The sequence below is a fragment of the Panthera onca genome, chromosome B3 (genome assembly GCF_046562875.1).
Source record: "Panthera onca isolate mPanOnc1 chromosome B3, mPanOnc1 haplotype 2, whole genome shotgun sequence".
Classification (NCBI taxonomy): Eukaryota; Metazoa; Chordata; class Mammalia; order Carnivora; family Felidae; genus Panthera; species Panthera onca.
The window spans coordinates 143,245,985-143,269,588 of record NC_138344.1 but is presented as its reverse complement, the minus strand read 5'-3'; the positions used below and the strand labels follow the sequence as shown (position 1 = coordinate 143,269,588).

Below are 23,604 nucleotides of genomic sequence, written 5' to 3'. Positions count from 1 at the left end.
TACTCATGCACTCTCTAAATAAATAAACTTTTTAAGAAGTTTCTTTAAAAGAAATAGTAAAAAAAAAATAAAAAAAAATAATAAAGCGGGAGCCAAGATCACACTGGAGCAGGACAATGTTTCTAACTGAACTAGTAACTTAGGGCTGAAGCCCATTCAGCCCCCACTAAGACCTGGGGCATCACTATGGAAGTCCGTGCCCCGGGTGGACTAGAGGAGGTGGCTGGGGTGGAGGTGGAAGCCAAGGTGCCCCAGGCGCTGTGCAGCGGACACAAAACCTCCCCAGAGGACGCCAGGACCGGAGTGGGAAGGAAGGCTGGGAGGCAGGGACTAAAGACTTCAACGAGCAGAGGCGGCCATGAGGAAGAAGGAGAAAAGCAGAAGAGTCTAAAGGGCAGAGCCTTCGGAGGGACACCAGGAGTGGCAAATGGACCGTGCAGCAGTCAGGACTCTGCCTTTCCGGCTCTACCTGCGCCCCACTTTCAGAGCAAGCTGAGCTAATCCCGCCCTCGGTCCTGCTAGCACACGCACACCTGCTCCAAGATCCGGAGGAAAGAACAGCACAATGTCAGGAGTTGTACAATTTCCCATTATTAAGTGGGAAGAAGGAAAAGGGACTGCAAGGGACAGCATGAGCGATTCTGCTTGGGACACCAGCACAAGGAAGATGCAGCTTCCAAACAAAGCTAGCTCCAGATGATCAAAGCTCTAGCCACAGCCTCCTCTTGGAAAAGCCCAGAGGAACAGCACAAGATTCGAGGTTGTGACTAATTTCTAAGGGGCCTCTCAACAAAAGCAAGAGGAGTCGGCAATCCGGCCTCTGCAAGCTTCGGTAACTAACAGCGACCATATTTGGCTTGTGACAGGGATTTTAAAAGATCATCTCATTTACTCAAATAAATCCTCAGAGGACTACAATCTCAACAAATTCGTTCATTTAAAATCGACACAATGTGCCTATTATGTACAGGCTCTGTGATGGATATGGGTGAATAAGATGGCTTCTGCCCTCAAGATTGCACAATCTAGTGGGGGAGACAGAGATTCAAACAAAAAATTCCAAATTGTATGAAAAAGTGGAAGGGCATTCATAGCAGTCAAACAGCAAGAGCAAAGGAAAGAGAGGTTTCTTTCTTTTTTTTTTTTTTTAATGTTTATTTATTTTTGGGGGGGGGGGGGGCGGGGAGAGCAGAGAGAGGGAGAGAATCCCAAGCAGGCTTCATGCTCTCAGTACAGAGCCTGATGCAGGGCTCGAACCCACAAACCCTGAGATCATGAACCGTGAGATCATGACTTGAGCAGAAATCAAGGCGGATGCTTAACGATTGAGCCCCCTGGCTGCCCCTAGGAAGGAGGTTTCTCAACTGCGCAGGAGTACAACGCAGCCCGGCCATCCTCCAACTGCAGTGTGTCGCCTTCCCCATTGTATTGCTGCATCTCACCAGGAGCTCCAGGAAAAATCTGTTACATCTGGGTCCCTGACACCTGAGCCGGTGTGAGACGCTCAGTGTAGTTTGCACCTCTTGGTTGCCTACCCGGTACCTACGTATAGATCTATTCTCCTGTCTGCTATCTACTCGCAGCTCCAGAGTGGGCTCCAGGGAAATCAGGGTATGAGAGAATCCGATCTCCTTGCCAGAAGTCACTCGGTACATACCTCCCTGGCCATGGGAATGGGCTGGTAATCCAGTCTGGGGCAAAAGGTCAAAGAGGAGGTTTGCCAGCGGCTTCAACAAAACAATCTTTCTCACTCTCCTGAGAAAATGACTAGAAGACCTGTTCACTCTCATCCTGGATACTGGCTCTCGTTCTGGACCATGTGTTACAGAAATGTGAAGCCTGGACCTCCACCACCATTTTGCCACTTACGCCAGGCTGACACAAAGTCGAAAGCAGAACCAAGAGAACCTCAGCAAAACTGAGCTGGCACCTGAAGCCCAGCTCACCCCTAGAATTTTCAACATAAGCATCCCCTTTAAAGTTTAAACACCTTGTTGGAGCTGGGTTTCCTGTTACTCGTAAACCAAATCATACCTAACATATTTGAAGTATATTAAGTCATAAAAACTACCAGCAAATCACCATCCACCAGCTCCTTTTACAGCACATTTCAATGTTTATCTCTTGCTCCTACAAAAGTCTTTGTTAAACCGAATTCTCAAATATTAAAATGTAAATCTCTTCCCTCATCTTCAAACTTTGGAGGACAACTAGTTTATCTATAAAAATTTACTTGAAAAATTTACAAATTTAACCACAAAAAGGATGAAAATTATTCAAGGTAAAAACAAATACACACACACTCACCCCTAAGCAAAGTTACAAGACCGATGACAAATGAAAGAAAAAACATCTGTCATTCATATCACAAAGGGCTAATCTCCCTAATACACATAAAGAACTCCTTTTTTAAAAACTTAAGATACCCAACAAACAGAAAAATGAGCAAGGGATATGAGACAGTCTGTAGAAAAAGAAATACATTCAATTCTTAATATATAGAAAGGTGCTCAAGCACTCTCATCACATGGGAAAAACAAAAACAATACAAATTTCTCCCCTATCAGATCAAATGCAAGTTCGACAACATGCCCTGTTGGTGAGGCTGTGGCAAAACAGGTATTCTCATGTGGGAGTACAAAATAATACAACCCCTCCCTGGGGATGGTGATTTGATGATATATATCAAAAATGCATAAGGGGGCGCCTGGGTGGCTCAGTCGGTGAAGCATCCGACTTTGGCTCAGGTCATGATCTCAAGGTTCCTGAGTTTGAGCCCCGCACCAGGCTCTGTGCTAACAGTTCGGAGCCTGGAACCTGCTTCGGATTCTGTGTCTCCCTCTCTAACCCTCCCCTCTTGCCCTCTGTCTCTCTCAAAAATAAATAATAAACATTAAAAAAAATTTTTTTTAGTATGTAGGCATCAACCCTCTGCCCCAGCAGTACCTCCTCTGGAAATACATCCTGTTAATATACCTGTCTACGTGCAAAATAATATACATGCAAAGTTATTTACTGCAGCGTTATTTGTAATAATAATAATTTAAAAAAGATAGTGATATGTATCCACAGCACAGAATAAAAAGCAACTATAAAAAAAGAGTGAAGAAGCCCTCTATTTACAGATATGGTAAGCTCTCCAATATATATATAATTAAGTGGGAAAAACTGAGACACAAAATACCATAGTGTGCTCCCTCAATTTCTTCTCTCCTCAAATGTCATCTTATTCTTACAGCAACAGAAGGATGAGTCAAAAACAAATACAATGATTATAGGCAGAGGGAGAGAGCTTTGCAGGGAGAACAGAAATGGAAGCTAAGCGTCTCTGAAACAGAACCTGTTTTACAGTTTTGATGTTGGAAGCACATAAAAGTCTTCCATAATTGAAACATAAAATTAAATTTTTTCTAATAGATTTATTGAAGTATAATTAATATACAAGGAATTGCACATATTAAATGTATACAGTTTGAGTTTAGACAGATGCACACACCCATGATACCATCACCATAACCAAGGTAACAGACACGCCCAACACCTCCCAAAGTTTCCTCATGTCCCTTCGTTTTTGTTTTTGTGGTAAGAACACTTAACGTTAGATCTACCCTCTTAAATTCTGCAGGCACAATACCATGTTGTTAACCATAGGCACTGCTGTAGAGCAGATCTTCAGAATCTATTCATCTAGCATTAACTGAAACTTACACAAAATTAAATTTAAAAACAATCCCTCATGTTCTAAAACTGGACTGTGGTAACCGTTGCGCAGCTTGGTAGATTCGCTAAAAATCATTGAATTATACACTTAAAATAGATGGCAGGAAGGTACGATAATCTGACTGAGAACTAAAGAAAGCCAGTAAACACCAATGTCTCCCCAACTTCAGTGAGCACACGAACTACCCGGAGACCCTCCAGGAATGCAGAGTTTGATTCAGGAAGTCTGGCATGAGGCCTAATTCTGTACTTCCCAGAGGCTCCCAGGTGATGACACGGACGGTGCTGGTCTGTGCACCACACTCTGAGGCTGTCCAAACTGCCAACTAGAGGAGCTTGGCTTTAAGAAGTAGTTGAGAAATTGGGGCAGTAGCTCCCGGAGGCAAAGGACAGGTACCAAGTGGGCGGGGGCCAGAAAAGGCCTTTTCTTCCCTTTTGGCATCGGCGTCGATTGAGTCCGGGTTAGAAGGGAGAGTGAGTGCGAGGGGGTTATAATGACTAGCCACAGCATTTAAGACAGGAGTCTGCTGGAGAGAGTGGCAGTGTAGCAGGAGCCAAAATCTCTAAGATATGATGGGAAGTGATGAGGGTCCAGCGAGGGATGGGGTTGATACAATCCGATGACCCGAGTTCCGAAAGGACAGTGTGCTAGGAGTCCTACAGGAGGACCAGATACTAATGTAGTACGTTACCTCAGAAGTAGTACCAAAAGAAAGAATACACGTTAAAAAAAAATCATTTTAAAAATCATACTAAGAGTTCCAGAAGCTAGGATATAGCCAACATTTGGATGATCGTCAAGAAAGAAAATAATTGGGGCGCCTGGGTGGCTCAGTCAGTTGAGTGTCCGACTTCGGCTCAGGTCATGATGTCACAGTCCGTGAGTTCGATCCCCACGTTGGGCTCTGTGCTGACAGCTCGGAGCCTGGAGCCTGCTTCGGATTCTGTCTCCCCCTCTCTCCCTGCCCCTCCCCTGCTCATGCTCTGTCTCTGTCTCAAAAATAAATAAAAACGTTAAAAAAAAATTTTTATTTTTAAAAAGAAAGAAGATAATCTTGTCCTCTAATCAGGTCTTGCTAAAGCCTCAACCCTCACAGTGACTCTTCAAGGAGTCATGCCACATCCTCAGGCCTTGAGTCTCTAGTCACCTTGGTTTAGAATCCCTTCTCCCTTCACCCCACCCACCTATCAGAATTCAGTTCATAAAGCTTTTTTTTTTTTTTTTAATGTTTATTTATGGCAGCGGGGGGAGATGGGGCAGAAAGAGAGGGACACACAGAAACCGAAGCAGGCTCCAGACTATGAGCTGTCAGCACAGAACCTGATGTGGGGCTTGAACTAACAAGCTGAGAGATCATGACCTAAGCTGAAGTTGGACACTTCATAGACTGAGCCACCCAGGTGCCCCCAGAACTCAGTTCAAACATCACCTTGTTAAAGCCTCTCCCTTTCTACTGCAACTAAGACAAATATCACATTGTAACACTGTATCATAATCATCTATGATCTGAACCAATGAAACACTCTTACAAGACTCAATCTTGTAAGTACTTCTTGTATTCCTCCCTCTAGTTAGGGCAGCAAGAGTAAAGGAATGATCCAGAAGAGAAAGAAAAACAACACAAGACATGGCCAACTTAGAATCCTAGATAATCAACTGCTGAGTAAAAAGCCGCCCCAAGTACCACAGACGCTTCTTCACACAGCTAGAAGTGTTACTTAACAGGACAGGAGAGACCGGTCACTCTTACATTCCATCACACGTGACACAGGAGAAAAGGTAAATTGAGACTTATCAAAACCAGGGTGCTTAAGCTTTCTGTGCTATGGACTCCTCTCACAATGATGTTTTTAAATACGAAAGATTACAAAAGAGATCAATTATTAAAACAGTTAGTTATAGGGGCGCCTGGGTGGCTCAGTCGGTTAAGCGGCCGACTTCGGCTCAGGTCACGATCTCGCGGTCCGTGAGTTCGAGCCCCGCGTCGGGCTCTGTGCTGACCGCTCAGAGCCCGGAGCCTGTTTCCGATTCTGTGTCTCCCTCTCTCTGCCCCTCCCCCGTTCACGCTCTGTCTCTCTCTGTCTCAAAAATAAATAAACGTTAAAAAAATTTTTTAAACAGCTAGTTATAAAAGTTTCTTCAGGTCACATTGTAACAAAAGCTCTAGTGCAGATCCACTAACCACCGTAACTTGGAAGTAGCGATGACTGTGACATCCATCCACCTGCAACAGCCATAACGTGAGACGCAAACACCTGTGATTTTCACTGGTGATAAAGTCACGAGTCTGTTACATTGCCTCTGCGATTTGCTGACTAAATCCACAATTGGAAGGACACGTTCGAATTCGGTTACAGTTTTTGCCCATCTAGGTTGATGCATCCCCTAAATTCTACTCCGATTAGGCAGCACTAATAAGTGAATAGTGTGCACGTCTCACCACTACTTACTCGCCCATCTCACCACTGGATGGTAGGCACTTGAGGCCAAGGACTACGTCTTATTTGTCTTTGGGTCTAAGGTCCGATAGATGTTAGCTGGATGAGTAAGTCATTTTCTGTTCCGCTGGACTGTGAGCTCCTTGACGGCAGAGCTTCTGTCTCAACAACAACACAGAGCAACCACTCAAATCTTGATAGAATGAATGAGTGTGTATCTTATCTCCTTGGTCGGACGATAATCCTCTCAAGGTCAGGGATCATGTCTCCTACTTCTTTGATTTCCCTTAGTCTAGTGTACTGCTTTTCACACAAAACCACTCAAATATTTGTTAAATGAGACATTAAGACAGCGCCTCTGAAATGAAGATCAAAGCAAGTAAAGAGAAGGAGCACCTGTACCGGTTCTGCTGTAGCAGGGAAACACGGGCAGTGCAGCAGTGAGGCCGGACTGCACCAACCAAAGGAAAGACTGAGCCAGGCCACAGAGCTCATCTGCAACGTGGCTGCTGGAGAAGACGCGAAAATATTCCTATTCTTACTTGTAAAATACAAAAACCTTGTAAGTTCCTTCTTAATCTTGCTTCTTTCTTAGGCTGCTTCTTTCTTACAAAATGTTGCCTCTTTCTTATAAGATCTACATTTTCCTACTGCTACAAAGTAAAAGCATAGCAGAGACTGACTTGGCATGTTTTTAGTACAATACACCCTACTTTTTAAAAATCCATTTTACAAAAGAGAATGCAAAACAGGGCTCAATTTACAAATTACCAATTGGCAGAGGAGCTGTGAAGTTGAGAAAAATGCTAAAAGGTAAGAGCGATCGCCAGCTCAACCTCAATCAGAAATGAAGATGAAGCATTTCTGAAGTTACAACTACGAAGATACAAGTTTTAAAATTTACAAAAATGCGATCTACATGCACTTCAGGGCAAATCATCTGTTTGAAATCCAACCCAATATTCTTCTCCATCTAGGCAGAGAAACACTTCTCCACCTCACCTTTACTCCCGAACTCCACTTGGTATTTGCATTGCATATACCATGTGCACAGCACAGCCTTCTACTCTGTAGTCCAATTATCAGTACAAAAAGACAAGCTCCTCACTCACAGACAGAAGTGTCTTCCTTCACCTTCACAACACCCACAACAGACACCAGTACCTTGTACATAACAGGTCTGCAATAAACTCTGGATTAATGAGGATTTTTTCCAAAGCCAGACATACCTTGCACTGCATTATAAAAAACAGACGCCGGGGCACCTATGTGGCTCAATCCAACCCCTGATTTTGGCTCAAGTCATGATCTCAGGCTCTGCATTGACAGTACAGAGCCTGCTTGGGATTCTCTCTCTCTCCCTCTCTTTCTGCTCCTCCCCGGCTCTCTCTCTCTCTCTCTCAAAAGAAATAAACTTTAAAAAATAATAAATAAGTAAATCTTTAAAAAAACAACACAAAGATGCCAAATTTTCAGAGAATAAGGTAACTCGTCACTGACAATTTAAAATGTCCTGGGGTGCCTGGATGGCTCAGTCAGTTAAGCAATCGACTTTGGCTTAGGTCATGATCTCCCAATTTGTGAGTTTGAGCCCCATGTTGGGCTCTGTGCTGACAGCTCAGAGCCTGGAGCCTTGCTTGGGATTCTGTCTCCCTCTCTCTGCCCCTCCCCCACTCTCGCTCGCTCACGCGTGCTCTCTCTCAAAAATAAAAATAAACATTAAAAAGATAGTAATTAATGATAAATAAACAAAATGTCCTGAAAATTGGGGTGCCTGGGTGGCTCAGTTGGTTAAGTGTTCAACTTCAGCTCAGGTCATGATCTTACAGCGTTCGTGGGTTCAAGCTCTGCATTGGACTCTGTGCTGACAGCTCAGAGCCTGAAGCCTGCTTTGGATTCTGTGTCTCCCTCTCTCTCTGTTCCTCCCCCACTCATGCTCTGTCTCTCTCTCCTTCAAAAGTAAAAAGCATTAAAAAAAAAATAATAAAAAAAATAAATTTAAAAAGGGGGGGCACATGGGTGGCTTAGTCACTTAAGCGTCAGACTTCAGCTCAGGTCATGATCTCATAGCTAGTGGGGTTGAGCCCCTCCAGGCTCTGTGCTGACAGCTTGGAGCCTGGAGCCTGCTTCAGATTCTGTGTCTCCCTTTCTCTCTCTGCCCCTCCCCTGCTAGCTCTCTCTCTTTCTCTCTCTTGAAAGTAAACATTTAAACAAATAAAAATAAAATCTCCTGAAAATTAAAACAGAGAATGTCTGCCAATTGAAGTTATTTCTGCTTTTGAAGTTTATTCCTACATAACCAAATAGGGCCACATTTCATATTTCTTCACAAACTAATCTCACTGAAATATAAATAAAATTGTTCTCTAAGATATCAGATTACAAAAATCTTCACATTTATTTTTAAAACAAGGTTCTTAGGCATATAGCCAAACTAGTCAGTGATACAATCCACTGTTTTGAGTCTTGCTCAAGTTTTCTACCAAAGCACAATAAATACTTAAATAAATGAAGTCACTAGACTAATTCAATGACAATAAACATAGGTGACAAGTTTCTTAAGGGCAGAGACTTCGTCTAAACCCAGCATCTAGAGGAGCACCTCCTATCTGCTAAGCGTACCCCACAACTATTTACTAAAACAATGGCACTCATGACTATCTCATGGGTCTCTAGGACACATTCTGAGAGCTGCTTACCATCAGTCATATCCACCCATTCTGTCTTTCAAAAATCTCATCATCATCCTCTTCTTCAAGGTCAACAGAACCAAAGAATCATATGAAAGTTTCTCTAGCCTGTTCTAAGAGACAAATTAAGATGCTTCCCTTCAGTATATAAGATCAATAAGTCAAATAAGTATCAATATTTCAGAAGACATTAAGTAGCCCTGGATGGGAAAAAAAAAACTACGGTTTCCAATTTCACATGTGCCCCACTAAATTAAGCACAACACTTCTCAAAGTAAATTTGATATAAAAAGCTTTGGTCTCCTAAGCCTCTTTCTAAACTAGAAATGGAGAGAGCAGAGAGATGTGAAAATTACAAATGGAGGGAAGGGTGTGAACATGACCTTCTCTGGAGCAGTCCAGTATCTAAAACTAGTCTGTGGAAAAAACCTTTAAAAGGCTTCTAGCTCACCCTCCCACACAGAGCATGAATCCCTCAGTCACCAACAGGTGCTCCTACAGTCTTTGAGAAAAAGACAGACTATCTCCCACACAGAATGCTCATTCTCTCCCAAGCCAACCCATTGCACTCCTGGACAACTCTCGCTCTGAAAATATTCTAGCTGTTATTAAATGACTCTTCTGGCCAAAGCTTCACGTCAACACAGTGAGTACTTTTCTAGCATAAACACCTAGAATCACAACGTGTTCAACTTGCTTTCACAACACACCCCACACTCCTCAATTCTCATTAAAGAAGTAGGCAATGATTCCAAGACATGAAGACATCTTCCCAATAAAAAGATGTATTTATTTTCATTAAAAAACTATTGAGCACAGACTCCTACAACCTTCAGAGTCGAAAAGACCTTGAAAGCCATCCAATTCTACTCTTCCCCCCCCCCCCCCCAATTGTAGGAATTGCTTCAGTAACACTTCTGGGCAGCACATTTGTGGCCTGGAATCTTAAGATAGGAGGGGAAAAGTAAGTCTCTTTGATTTGAATGTTAAGTAGTTCTGAGTATAGTTTTTACAAGTTGTCTGTTAGTACGTAGATTTGTTAGGTAATGTGGTTTGACAGAAGTAGATCAAAAGTAATCTGTGTCATTTGGTTACTTTCCATTACTTCATGGTCTCTTGCTACACAATTTCCCAGTTGTAAGAAAGCTAAATTTGTTACCTACTAACAATAATTTTGAATGTCTTTTTTAAACTGTGAGCCACGAGGCGCCTGGGTGGCTTAGTCAGTTAAGCGTCTATTCTTGATATCGGTTCAGGTCATAATCTCATGGTCGTGAGACTGAGCCCCACGTTGGGCTCTGCATTGAGTGTGGAGCCTACTGGGGATTCCCCCTCCTCCAGCGCCCCCCCCCACCCTGTCTCTCTCTGTACCTTCCTTGCTCATTCTCTCTCTCTCAAAATAAATACATAAGCTTAAAAAAAAAACAGAAAGAAAAAAAAAGATGTCAGCCACTAAAAATACCCATTTGGGAGCCCAAAATTAAATAGGCTTTTTAGCTCGTAAAAATCTTTTTTAAAGTATGGCACAGATGGACATAGATATTTTATTCAGTCATTCACTCAACAAATAAATAGTTAGAGCCTACTTTATGGTGGACACCGTGCTGGGCACTAGGAAAACAGTGAAAGCAGAAAAGACAAGATGTCTCTTATAAGAGAGCTTTGTTTATAGAGAGACAGATTATAACCCAGAGAATTACAAATTGAGAAAAGTGCTGGAAAGGCAAAGTTCAGGATGTTATGAGAACATGTAATAAGGAAAACTGATCTAGCCTGGGAATTCAAAGCAGGATATGCTATGGAAGTGATGTCTAAACTGAGATCTGAATGGTTGCCATTCACATTTATGTAAAATTGGATCTCATAAAATGAAAGGGTTGGTCCAATAAGCCCAGCTACCTTTGGCATCTTTATAAAACCATCTCTTAAAAAAAAGAAAAAAAAAAAAAGGCAAGGCCAGCACTCAATCAAAAGGTGTAAAGGCCAGTAGTTGACAATTCTTTGGAGAGGGGCAGGGTCTTGCTCTACTGCAGATCCCCCATCTAGAATAATTATCATCATAGTAGCCCCTCAAATCTTTGCTGAAATGATTAGTGTCAGGATTAAATCAGTGCTCATATTATCTTCAGTTAAGCAAAATAACTTCACAAAACTACATCTCCGTACACAAGAACTCCACTGCAAACTTCAACTGCAAAAAGAAGACGCTTTCTTGTACCTCACAGGATTGCTATCAAGATTCGAAGAGATAATATATGGCAAAATGCTGGGGTAGATCTTGCAGTGCTCGGAGGCCATGGCATCCGCGTGATCAAAAAGCTTGATCGGTCCCTTCTCACTACGACAGTTCTTTAGATTCAGCTACGCTTCATGTTCCTGACCATGAGAAAGAAAAAAAACAAAACTGTAACACAGGTCTGCACTCCCGCTCTAGCCTTGGCTTCCTCAGAGACGGTGAGACTGCAAAAGCTGAAGGTCCCATTTAGCTCTACAAACTGACCTGTAAATCTATTTAAAGGGCCAAGAATACACTCCTCAGTTCAGATTTGAGATGACCTCGTCATCCACTCCATTCCCCCACAACTCCATACTTCCTTTTAGGAATGGCAGCACACAGCTCGTGATTTAAGTATTCAAAGACCTATTTTCCACTTATTTCACATGCAGATTTAAGCCGAATGTATGTTTCCAAATTAGACCTTCCAAATGATCCGACTAATTGTTGTAAAACTTTGTACGCCCCAATTTTAAAAAATGAATAAAAACAGTCAAAATGACCAACTGTAAGAACAGAGTTATAACTCCTATCTGAGTAGGAAATTATCTGCTCTATTTTAAAATCAGAAAAGACAGGGATGCCTGGGTGGCTCAGTCGGTTGAGCATCCGACTCTTGATTTCTGTTCAGGTCGTGATCCCAGAGTTGTGGGAACAAGTCCCTCAAGGGACCAAGCATGGAGTCTGCTTAAGATATTCATTCTCTCTCTCTCTCTCTCTCTCTCTCCCCCCCTCCTTCCCTCTCTCTCTTCCCGCCCCCCCTTGCACATGCACCGCATGCTCTCTCAATATAAAAAAATTTTTTTAATTTAAAAAATCAGAAAAGACAATCTCAAAAACAATCACACACTCAGAAATAACAGTAAGTAAATGCAAACACATTCATGGAAAACAGTTTTAGAAAATCATGATGACTAGAAGAGAATGGAAATGTCCACCATATAATGCTATGTTACTGCATGAAAATTAAATTTCACAAAAAGTCATAGAGCTCACATAAATTATGCAGCTAGAGGCAAATCTACATGTTTAAGATTTGTCTTATTTAAAATAATTTTGGGGTGTGGTTTTGAAAAGCTCTCCTAGGGGCACCTGGGTGGCCTAGTCGGTTAAGGGTCTAACTTCAGCTCAGGTCATGATCTGGTGGTTTGTGAGTTCGAGCCCCACGTCGGCTCTGTGCTGACAGCTTGGAGCCTACAGCCTGCTTCAGATTCTGTGTCTCCCTCTCTCTCTCTCTGTCCCTCCTCCATTTGCGTGCTCTATCAAAAATAAACAAACATTAAAAAAAAAAAAATTAAACCTTGGGGCACCCGGGTGGTTCAGTTGGTGAAGCGTCCGACTTCAGCTCAGGTCATGATCTCATGGTGAGTTCGAGCCCCGCGTCGGGCTCTGTGCTGACAGCTCAGAGTCTGGAGCCTGTTTCAGATTCTGTGTCTCCCTCTCTCTCTGCTCCTCCCCTGCTCGTGCTCTGTCTCTCTCTCTCTCTCAAAAATAAACATAAAAAAAATTTTTTTTTAATTACAGCTTGGAAAGCTCTCCTAGTTTTAACTTTCATCAAATAGCATCCAGCTAAGAGAACACAACTATGATACTTTCAAGCAAGAGAGCTGTTTTGATGATGCAAACCACAGCCACCAGATCCAGATAAGGTTTGCCACCGGAATGCTTCAGAAATAATACACTTCAAAGAAAAAGAAAAAAAAAAGGTAACGTTGACACTAGTAATTGCTGGTAAATTCAGCGGTTAAGCATTTTTAAGATTTTACATGAATTTTAGTAACTTAAAATTCTAAACTTATTTCCACAGAAAAAGTTGATCCTTTCAGTCCTAGTATCAATGTCAAGATAGCAGCTTCCCATTTGACAGTTAAAAAAAAAAAAAAAACCCAAAACATTTATTTATTTATTTATTTATTTACTGAGAGAGAGAGAGAGAGAGAGAGAGAGAGAGAGACAGAGAGGGAGAGAGAGGGAGAAAGAGGGAGAAAGAGGGAGAGAGAGGGAGAGAGAGAGCGCACACGGGGGCAAGCCAGAGAGGAAGACAGAGAATTCCAAGCAGGCTCTGGCCCGACGTGCGGCTCAAACTCATGAACCATGAGATCATGACCTGAGCTCAAGTCAGACACTCAACCAACTGAGCCACCCAGGTGCCCCTGACATTACTCTTAATGCTCATTTTAACTATATTTTACACCTGCTGAGGGTTTCAGGCTTTAAAGTTCATTACGGTTATAGTATAAATTACAATGTGAGTACTGCCATGTTCTCTTTTTAAAGAGGTGCGGATAGAAGTTAAAGAACTCATCCAAGGTCATCCAACAAGTCAGCAAAAAAGTTGAGAGCGAGCCTAAAAGTTTAGCTCCTAGACTACTAACTACTTGACGCTTTCTCAATTCCAAAAGAGAAAAAATGAAGTCAAGCGATTTACCTTCAGCAATACCAAACCTCAAACACAGGAGAACACATCACAAACGCTAACCAAAAAGATGCACCCTGACCAAATGAGAAAACTGGCTACAACAGGACACCACCCTCCTTTCCCTAGGTCTTGAGAAACCAAGCAAACTTACTGCTTCTGGATACATTACATCTTAGAGAACGTCCACTCTTCAGTGTGTACGATTTGCTTTCACGCTAACCAAACACTTAAAAATTAATCTGTTATCACCTTTATCCATGCCTACGTGCTGCAGGACGCATCAGTGTCCTTATTCTCCCAAAAGCCAAGTCAAAGACCACAAATCTCAAAGGTAAGCAGTTCTCAGTGAGAACACAGCCAATAAAGGAAAGGCTCTAATAAAGTTGCTCCTTTTGAAGAGATCTTTTTAAAGGATGATTACATGCTTCACAAAATTAATGTGAAGTCGCCCGTCAAGAAAAAAAGTGATTCTTGTAAAGTAGCTTTTAAGGCATATCCCTCCCTCTTTGGGACATAGTCTGACTTGCTGGACAAGAACAATCTGGGCACGCTCACACAGAACACCCATGAACCATCCTGGTTGATGAAAACATCATTTCGACCTCCCAACTGTAGTACTCAGTCTTTCCCGTACCATAAGGGCCAAGATGACCCTCTTTAACAATCTCTCGGGAGAAGGCGCCCCGGCGGAGAAAGTGACAGCCGTCCTCCTTCTGATGTTTTCGGAAAGAGTCTTAACACCAGCAGAGGCTCCTAGGAAGTGTCAGTGCGGTCGGTAGCAGGTGGAGTAGCCCTTAGTGCCGAGCAGGTCCTTTCCGACCTAGTCTCAAGCCCTCCGCTGCCGCCCGGATTCCGCCTTCCAGACCTTCCCCAGCCGCCCCGCGCCCCCATTCTCTAGCCCAGAGCGAGACACACAACTCCCGGGAGGCGAGGCAGTCTAAGCAGACAAGACGGCCACCCCACCTCTTCCGGGGACTCGCAGGCCCGCTCCCTGGCAGTGTCAGAGCCTGACGGACCCTGCCAGAGAGAAAGCAACTGTCCCCTTCTGGGGCCTCCCAGGCGGAACCCCGTGCCCCACGGCCCCTTTCCGCCGCCTCCACCCCTCTGAAACACCACCTTCCTTATTCGTGAATCCCCCTTCCTCAGGAGCACCCCAGTGGAGTTACCGGCCCACTCAAAAGTAAGAGCGACCGCCACCCCTATCGGTCACCCTGGGCCCCGCTGTCACCGCCCTGCTCCTGGCCTCCGCCCACGCCCCTGGCGGGCCCCGGTGACGCCCGGGTCGGTACCTTGCGGACCCCCTTGTAGATATAGAAGTAGAGCTCCCGGCCCACATTGAAGCAGAGGCGGTCGCCGTTGCCAGACTGGTCGTTGAGGTTTACGAAGGAGACGCGGACGGGGTTGGATCCCTGCGAGTTGAAGGGCACCCGGTTGGGCCGGCTGTACTCCGAGTGCGGCAGCAGCTTGTACAGACCTTCCCGAGTGGTGAATTGGGTCTTAATCTCGTTCATCTCCTTCCCACCTCCCTCCGTCGCCATCTTGGAAAGCAGCGTTCATCCTGCCCTAAGTGCCCGGATCACGCCCACCGCGCAGGCGCCGTGCTGGGCTCTCGCTCTTTACCCCCCCCTCCCCCGCCTCTTCCTCCTGGCCCCTCCCACCCGCGAGCCGGCCCCGCGGAGGCCGGCCGAGGGGCAGGGGCGGGCTTGTTTACGGCCGGACTGCGCAGGCGTGCTCACCTGGCGCGCTAGGCGCGCCTGGGCGTCCGGAGGCCCCTCCCCCTGGCGAGGCCCCCGGCCGGTTCCGCTGTCGCGCAGGTGAGGGAGGCTAGGACTGGAGGTCGTGCTAGCCGTGCCGCCGCCTCCGCCTCCCCCTCCGCCTCCCCCCGGGGCTGAGCCGGTAAGCCGATGCCGCGGCGGGGCTGCGGCCGGGAGCGCCGAGGTGAACTGGGGCGACCTCCTCAGCCGTCTCCGGCCATGCCCTGAGGGGACCCGGGACCCGGGACAGCGGAGGGAGGGAGCCGCCGCGGCCGCCGCCCCAGGCGGGCTCCGCACGTGGGGTGCCGGGAGCAAGGCGCGGGAGCCCCGACTCTCTGGCCGGGGGAGGGGGGGGTGCGGGGACGCCCCGAGGCTGGGGGGGGGCCCTTCCCCCAGGGCCTGCCCTCGGCCCCCCGCACGGCCCTCGGGACGCCCCTGTGCACCTCCCGGAGTCAGTTTCCGAGAAGATAGCGCCGTGGCTCGGTTTCCAGCTTCCCCACCTTCCTTTAGGCGGGCAGGGGGAGAGCGCCCTGGGCGGGCGTACGCGCCGCGGGTGTATTTGCAAGGCCGGTATCTGGGTACCTGCCTGTGGAGAGCACTGGCTAATTTTAAGGAGAAGAGGTTGTATAGACACTTCTGTTTCTGGAGTTTGTCTTCAGCGGGTGTTTAGAGAACAGGGGGAGGGGAGGGCCGGGCCGGGCAGGGGCTTTCCGAGCCAGGGACCGAATCGAAGCCGGAGTCACTTGACTTGCTCGATAGCTTAGCAAGAGCTTTTAAGAAAGTTAGAGACCATTGATTAAAAAGGAAAACAGGAAAGGCTCAAGTGGGATCTGCGAGATTGTGACCTCGGCGTGATTGTGTGCACACACCGTGCGAGGCCCGGATGTGGGAGGGCAGGCACACGTGGGGAGCCTTCCACGGTCGCTGCCGTATACCTGCGTTTCTTGGCATGTTGCGCTGGAATATGAAAGTTTCTAAAGCGACAGAAACTTCCCGGGAGAATTCCGGGGGGTCGGAAGCCAACATTTGATACACCAAGAATGAAGTGTTTCTTTAAATTCAAATCAGAGCTGGAGGGTCGCAAAATTAGTGCATGAAGGGACGTTCTGCAGTAAGGGAGCCTGAATCGCAAGCATCTGTTACAACGCAAGGCGATGGCAGTGGAAACTGCCATGATGTAATAGATTTGACACTAACATCCTGTGTCCTTCGTACGTGTTGGCAAAAAAAACCAAAAAACAAAAAAACACACTGGAGCAAAATCCTGCTTGTTTAGTAAGAGATCCCTAAAATAGCTGAAAGTTTGGGTTGTAATTGTTTTGATATTATCTGCCTTTCTCTGAAAGGCAAATAAATGTCAAGAGTCTTTTAAAATACCAGGATAAGCACTGTGGTCACCGTGGATTTATCCCAATTTCCTATAACTGTGATTTTGTATTAAAAATATGTATTTATGATGATCACCTTGAGGGATGGGGACATCCTGAATCCTCTAAAAATAATTCAGCTATGTTCCCTAGTTTTTGAGGGGGAATAAGACATACTTTTTAGAGGGGAAAAAAGAAACTCGGCAAGCAAAAATTAAGACCAGAAAAATCTCATTAGCCTTCAATTAACCACAGTTAACCTCAGTTAATCATAATACCTGTATGCCTCAGGTATTCGATTAAGGTTTTATGCTATAAGGTTTTATTCGATAAGGTTTTATGTGACATATTTTATTGTCACAGTAATAATAGGCTGTCCCCCTTTGTCCCATTCAGAGCCTTTGGATAATCTCTATTCTTAGCATTTTTTTTCCTCTTGTAGTTGCCCCCACACACGCTGAAGGATTCAATAAATAACACCCAGATTTATATAAGTGGGCCTGACCTAAATAAAGTTCATTTCTCATTTTCACTTTCAAGCCTGGCATTTCTGAATGGGTTGGTGCCTCGGATTCCTCCGTCCCCAAACTTTGTCGGTTCCCTTTGCATTTCCTCAAACTGGAATTATTATATAACGGCTTCATGAATGATTTCCCAGTTTTACATTTTTCTCAACTTTTCTCCATTTATAAACAGCTACCAAATTTTCCTGAAACAATGCTTTAGATGTTATGTTCTCGTGTCAGCGACTTGCACCAACCATATTAAGCCATACACCACGCAATTCATAGCCTATTTTTAGTATTACATTAATTCCCCCACTGCAGTCAAACTTCTGCCTTCACCCATAGCTCTCTCTCTTGCTTAGAAAGCCCTTCCTTTCTTCTTCATACTCTGTTCTTCAAGAACTAGTTAAGTCTCATCGTCAAGCCTTTCCAAGCCTAAAAGCCACAGGGGCACCTGGGTGGCTCAGTCGGTTGGTCGTCCAACTTCAGCTCAGGTCATGATCTCACGGTTTGTGTGTTCAAGCCCACGTCAGGCTTTGTGCTGACAGCATGGAGTCTGCTTGGGATTCTCTCTCTCTCTCTCTCTCTCTCTCTCTCTCTCTGCCCCTTCTCTGAGCGTGTGCATGCTCGCTCTCACTGTCTCTTAAAAAAAAAAAAAAAAAAAATCCAGGGGCACCTGGGTGGCTCAGTCGGTTGGGTGTCCGACTTCAGCTCAGGTCACGATCTCGCGGTCCGTGAGTTCGAGCCCCACGTCGGGCTCTGGGCTGATGGCTCAGAGCCTGGAGCCTGCTTCCGATTCTGTGTCTCCCTCTCTCTCTGCCCCTCCCCCGTTCATGCTCTGTCTCTTTCTGTCTCAAAAATAAATAAATGTTAAAAAAAAAAAAATTAAAAAAAAAAATCCATTTGCTTAGACCAAGGGAAGCAAGACTGGAAGGGGGAGGTCACTTTGGAGTCTAATTGTAGTAATCCAGGCCAAGGACAGTGGAAGCTTGGACTAGGGATGATAGCAGTTGAGATTCAGAGAGATTAGAGGATCCTAGATAGATTCTGAAGGTAAAGCCAGTAGGATTTCCCAACAGAGCAGATGGGATCTGTGGAAGAAATGGAAGGAGTCCAGAATGACTCCAAGGTAAACATAAGCAACCGGAGAGTGGAAATGCCATTAACTGAAACGAGAAGACTGTAGAGGAGCAGGTTTCTAGCAGAAGCTCGGGAGTTCAATTTTGGACGTGTCGGGTATGTCTGCTAAGCCTTTGAGGGAAGTGTCTAGGAGGCAATTGAATAATCAAGTGTGGAGACAAGTCTGAGCTGCTGGCATGCATTTGGCAGTCATTAGCTGAAAGGTGGTATTTAAAGCCTGGGTCCCATCACCAAGACAGTGAGTGTGAACATTGGGACAGACCTGGAGGTACGGTGGGTGTGGAGGAAGAGGAGGAGTATTTGTTGATGTCTTAAAGCATGGCTTTTGTGTGTGTGCGCAGGTGCATGCAACTTAATACAGACAGAATATTCACTTTAGGTCCAATATATCATTGTTTTTCAGATTCAGAGATTTAATCCATGAAAATTCTGAAAAGCATGTTTGTTTTTTAAACTTTGAGGAGAATGAGAAGGGGCGCCTGGGTGGCTCAGTCAGTTAAGTGTCCGACTTCTGGTCACGATCTCGCTCTTCATGGGTTCGAGCCCTGCGTTGGGCTCTGTGCTGACAGCTCGGAGCCTGGAGCCTGTTTCAGATTCTGTGTCTCCCCCTCTCTCTGCCCCTCCCCCACTTATGCTGTCTCAAAAATAAATAAACATTTTAAAAAATTAAACTTTGAGGAGAATGAGTGGTTGCCGCAGTGACTCTTTAAAAAGAAATAAGCAGGGGCGCCTGGGTGGCTCAGTCGGTTGGGCGTCCGACTTCAGCTCAGGTCATGATCTCACGGTCCATGAGTTCGAGCCCCGCGTCGGGCTCTGTGCTGACAGCTCAGAGCCTGGAGCCTGCTTCAGATTCTGTGTCTCCCTCTCTCTCTGACCCTCCCCCCGTTCATGCTCGGTCTCTGTCTCAAAAATAAATAAACATTAAAAAAAAATTTTAAAAAAAATAAAAAGAAATAAGCATGCACAGGTGTCTTTAGGAACCACATTTAACCCTTTACTGACTCATGTAAAGTAACCAATCTCCAATTTATCTTATTGGTTGAACTTACTCTCTTACTACATTATGACTCGGTATTTTCTTGTAAGACCATTATGGGACTTGAAGACAAATTTGGAAAACATCACTTAACATAGTATCCTTCACATGCCAGCTTACTTTCTAAAGCCTCAGATTTGCAGAATGGTAAAACTGACACACAGTCAGGATTACTAAATTAGGATATGATTTGGTATAAATTGATTTGCACAAAGCATCTTAGTCTTTATTCAGTAATCATCATGAAGTAATACAGTACTTAATATTTCACACATATCTTGAAATAAAAGTGCTCTTCAAAGATCTTTTAAAGTCTTCAAATCCCATTTTGTGGGAGTCTGGGCATTATGCTAAGTACTTATACATGCTGTCATTTTCACGCATAACCTTATAAAGTAGGTACTATTTATCCTCTTCTTACAAGTATGAAAACTGAGAGAGTAATGAAATGACTCGTCCAAGTTACTACCGTAGAGCTAGGTAGCTAGCAGAAATAAAATTTGAATTCAGGTCTTATAAGAGAAACATCTTGGAATAAAATAACAACATACTGGAGTGCCTGGGTGGCTCATTCAGTTAAGCGTCTGATTTCAGCTCAGGTCATGATCTCACGGTTCATGGGTTCGAGCCCCACATTGGGCTCTGGGCTGACAGCTCAGAGCCTGGAGCGTGCTTTGGATTCCGTGTCTCACTCTCTCTGCCCCACCCCTGTTTGTGCTCTGTCTCTCTCTCTCTCTCTGTCTCTCAAAAATGAATCAACATTAAAAAAAATAAATAAATAAAATAACAACATACTAGTTTCTAAACTGTACTAAAAGGGGAAGAATAGCAATTCAAGTGGAGCAAACATGTATTTTTTTTCTTTTAACTCAAAACTAGAAAAACTAGGGGCACCTGGGTAGCTCAGTCAGTTAAGTGTCTAACTTCGGTTCAGGTCATGATCTCACAGTTCATGAGTTTGAGCCCCACATCCAGCTCTGTGCTGACAGCTCAGAGTCTGGAGTCTTCTTCGGATTCCCTGTCTCCCTTTCTCTCTGCCCCCTTCTCCACTTCTGCTCTGCCTCTCTCTCTCAAAAATAAATGTTAAAAAAAAAATTTTTTTAAAGAAAAAACCCACAGACTGGGAGAAAATATTTGCAAATCATGTATCTGATAAGGTATTTGTATACATAGATTTCCTACAATTCAGAGAGCAAATAATCTAATTTTAAAATGGACAAAGGACCTGAATATTTCTCCAAAGATATACAAATGGCCAGTAAGCCATTCATAAACATGAAAAGATACTCAACAGAAATGCAAATAGAAACCACAGTCTGATCCCACTTTGCATCCACTGTGATAGTTTAAAAGACACATAATAAAAAGCGGTAAATATGTGGAGAAATTCAAAGCCTCATATACTGCTGGTAGGAATGTAAAAACAGTGCAGGCACCTTAGAAAATAGTCTGGCATTCCTCAAAAGTTTACCATATGACCCAGCAATCCCACTCTTAGGTATATACTCAAGAGAAGTGAAAACATGTCCACACAAAAACTTGTACATGAGTATTTGTTGAAGCATCAGCCATAATAGCCAAAAAGCAAATGTCCACTAACTGATGACCGTATAAACAAAATGTGGTATACCTATGCAACGAAGCATTCAGCCATAAGAAGGAATAAAATACTGATGCATGCTGTAAAATGGACAAACCTTGAAAAAGTGTGCCGAGCGAAAGAAGGCAGACGTAGCCATGATTCCATTTATATGAAATGTCTATAGAGACAGAAAATGGGTTAGTGGTTGCCTAGAGGAGGGGAGGGTGAGGGAGAAAGAGTGACTGGTAATGGGTATGGGGTTTCTTTTTGGGGTGATGAAAATGTTCTTTTTTTTAATGTTTGTTTTTTGAGAGAGAGAGAGAGAGAGAGAGAGAAAGCAGGGAAGGGGCAGAGAGAGAGGGAGACACAGAATCCGAAGCAGACTCCAGGCTACGAGCTGTCCACACAGCTGGTGCAGGGCTTGAACCCGCAAACCACGAGATCATGATCTGAGCCGAAGTCAGATGCTTAACCGACTGAGCCACCCAGGCTCCCCAGTGTTTCAATACTGTCTGAGGTGATAGCGGCACAATCCTGAATATACTAAAAACCACTGATTTATACACTTTATAAATGGGTGAATTGTATGTGCTGTTAAACTAAAACCAGAACAGACTATACAGTGCCCACTTTATTTTTCAAACTGCTACATCACTAGAAACAAATACTTCTAGATTGTTCGAACATCTAATAAACAGAGCTATTAGGGTTCTGAATACCCAGAAAGTTTGAGAAGCTCTGCCATAAGGCATGAACCTCCCTCAGTTTCCAAGTTCAACCTGCATTTTTATCTCTATCTGAATCTATTCTTGCTCTTCAAGGATCAAAGGAAGAAGTATCTCTTTCCCAAACGAATTTCTCCACATGTTCTTGTACTCGGTCCCTCTTATCTCCTCCGGACGCCACCCTCCAGCAGTGTCCTACCCTGTCTCCCGGACAAGCTCTCCCACTGCACTGCTCCACTGCCTCCTTCCGTGCGGCGTAAACTGTGAAGCTGAGCAAAAACAGTAGCAGCAAAGAGGGCCTGGGGGTCTGTTCTGCCCGAGAGTTTGGCGGTGGTGTTTCTCTGATTGGAAACACCTCTATCGCCCGTCTCCAGCCCCAGCCTTAAAAGATGCACAGCTGTCTCCCATCCCCTCGTAAACACGGCTCCACGTGTGCGGTTTTAATTGTCTCAGACCCTGGGGATAAGACTCAAAAGTGGGTTCCATCCCGTAGGAATAAAAGAAATTCTATAGCATAGTGACAAAAGAAGCAATATAGGAAGAAAACGAAAGCGTCGTTTGTCAGGAGGCTGTGACGTTCTGTTACTCCCAGGCATAGAACCAGTGGGATTATTACTTAGAGTATTCTTAGCACTGCACCCAAATGAGGACATCGCTTTTTGTAGCTAGAGCTTGTGGAGCTTTGTTTTTCATTGTGAAGCTTTTCCAGTTAGAGCTTCAGTTACAGACTTTCCAAGCAGCCCAGTAAACATGGTGGATTTTATCTCTTTAGAGATTAGAGCAAGGACATTCAAGTTTAATAACCTCATTTATAGTTTCTGACTTTTTCTGAGAACCTTAAGCAGGAAAGAGAGAAAAGGAGGTTTGGGGCAAAAAAAGAAGTTGGTGTACTCTGTGTAAAGAGAAAAAATTAACATGCCGCTTATACATGATTAGGATGTACTTCTCGGTCACCCCCCTGGAGACCTCTTGTCGACATTTTGGGACTGTTGAGACAGACCCAGTAAAGCACAGGTTTCAGTGACGTAGCAGTTGGGGGCCTGTGACAGAAAGGAAGATGCGTTTGTTAACAATTCAGATTCCACTTTAGTAGTTACTGTTTGGGAAAGTAGAATACAGTTTACGATACTGAAAAGATCTAGTCTAGGACGGGGTAGGGAGTGTTCTCTGAAAGATTATCTTCAAAGAAGAATGTTTCTGTTACGAACCCAGCTAGACAGAGTTACTAACAGGAGGACCCAGTCTTTACTCTTTGGAACTGGAAGAATCCCCTATTGTATCATGAGCCACATAGCAGATGCTCAACATGTACTGAGTTGAAGTCCTAGTTTTCTCCTCTTCCTCCTTGCTGATATCTTTGTGGGGTTTTCTCTTTCTCTTCCTGGCGTTTCTGTTTCCGCACGTTCCCTAACCGAGGTGCGGCACTTGTGGTTCCTCATACCTGTCGCGCCTGCGCTTCTGTGCCTTTGCACAGTCCCTTTCACCTGTGCGCGTCACAAGGGCCAGACTGCTGCCTCGTCCTTTAAGCCTTACCCAGCGGATTGCCTCTGCCTGCCGGGCCCTGTACTCTGCCTGGTTATCCCTCAGAGTCCAGCTGGAAGGCTGCTTTCTCAGAAGGGCTTTGGCTGACACCCCAGCTCTGGGCTATGTCACCGTGTATCTTCTCAGCTTTGTCATTTCCTTTGCGAGACTTGTGTATTTAAGTCACATCCGCCTCTGCCGGTGGACTTTAAGCTCTCTGAGAACGGGGATCCCTTCTTTTCGTTCAGCATTTTGTTTCTAGGTTGGGTACTGGCATTCAAGAGGTATTCTACGTAGTTGCCAAGTGAACGAGTCACCTTTGAGAAACATTCTCTAACTTTTAGCACTCACGTTAATACTTAACTTTATGATGACATTTGTTACATGGCTGTCTCATCTCACTAGATTGTTAGCTACACATGATCGCAGT

General features: G+C 44.6%; 1 protein-coding gene and 1 long non-coding RNA gene across 19 annotated transcripts in view; one reads left to right on the top strand and one right to left on the bottom strand.

Annotated features, from left to right (window-relative positions):
• The window catches only part of WDR20 (WD repeat domain 20), a 65,964-nt gene extending 50,820 nt beyond the window's left edge, over nt 1-15,144 (bottom strand). For 7 of the 18 annotated variants that reach the window (XR_009606610.2, XR_009606609.3, XM_060620778.2 and 4 more), the window contains exon 1: nt 14,833-15,140. Coding sequence is in view for 10 of the 18 variants with exons in the window: in XM_060620778.2 (XP_060476761.2) it covers nt 14,833-15,081 (249 nt within the window). In the remaining 8 variants the exon portion in view is untranslated. Of the gene's footprint in view, nt 1-11,067; nt 11,226-14,832 lie in introns of all 18 variants that reach the window. The other 11 variants (XR_009606615.3, XM_060620791.3, XM_081795998.1 and 8 more) reach the window with 8 other exon arrangements.
• Nucleotides 15,145-15,150: 6 nt separating this feature from the next.
• The window catches only part of LOC132670341 (uncharacterized), a 28,864-nt gene continuing 20,410 nt past the window's right edge, over nt 15,151-23,604 (top strand). Inside the window, exon 1 of the long non-coding RNA XR_013555958.2 lies at nt 15,151-15,439. This is a non-coding gene — a long non-coding RNA (uncharacterized LOC132670341). The remainder of the gene's footprint in view (nt 15,440-23,604) is intronic.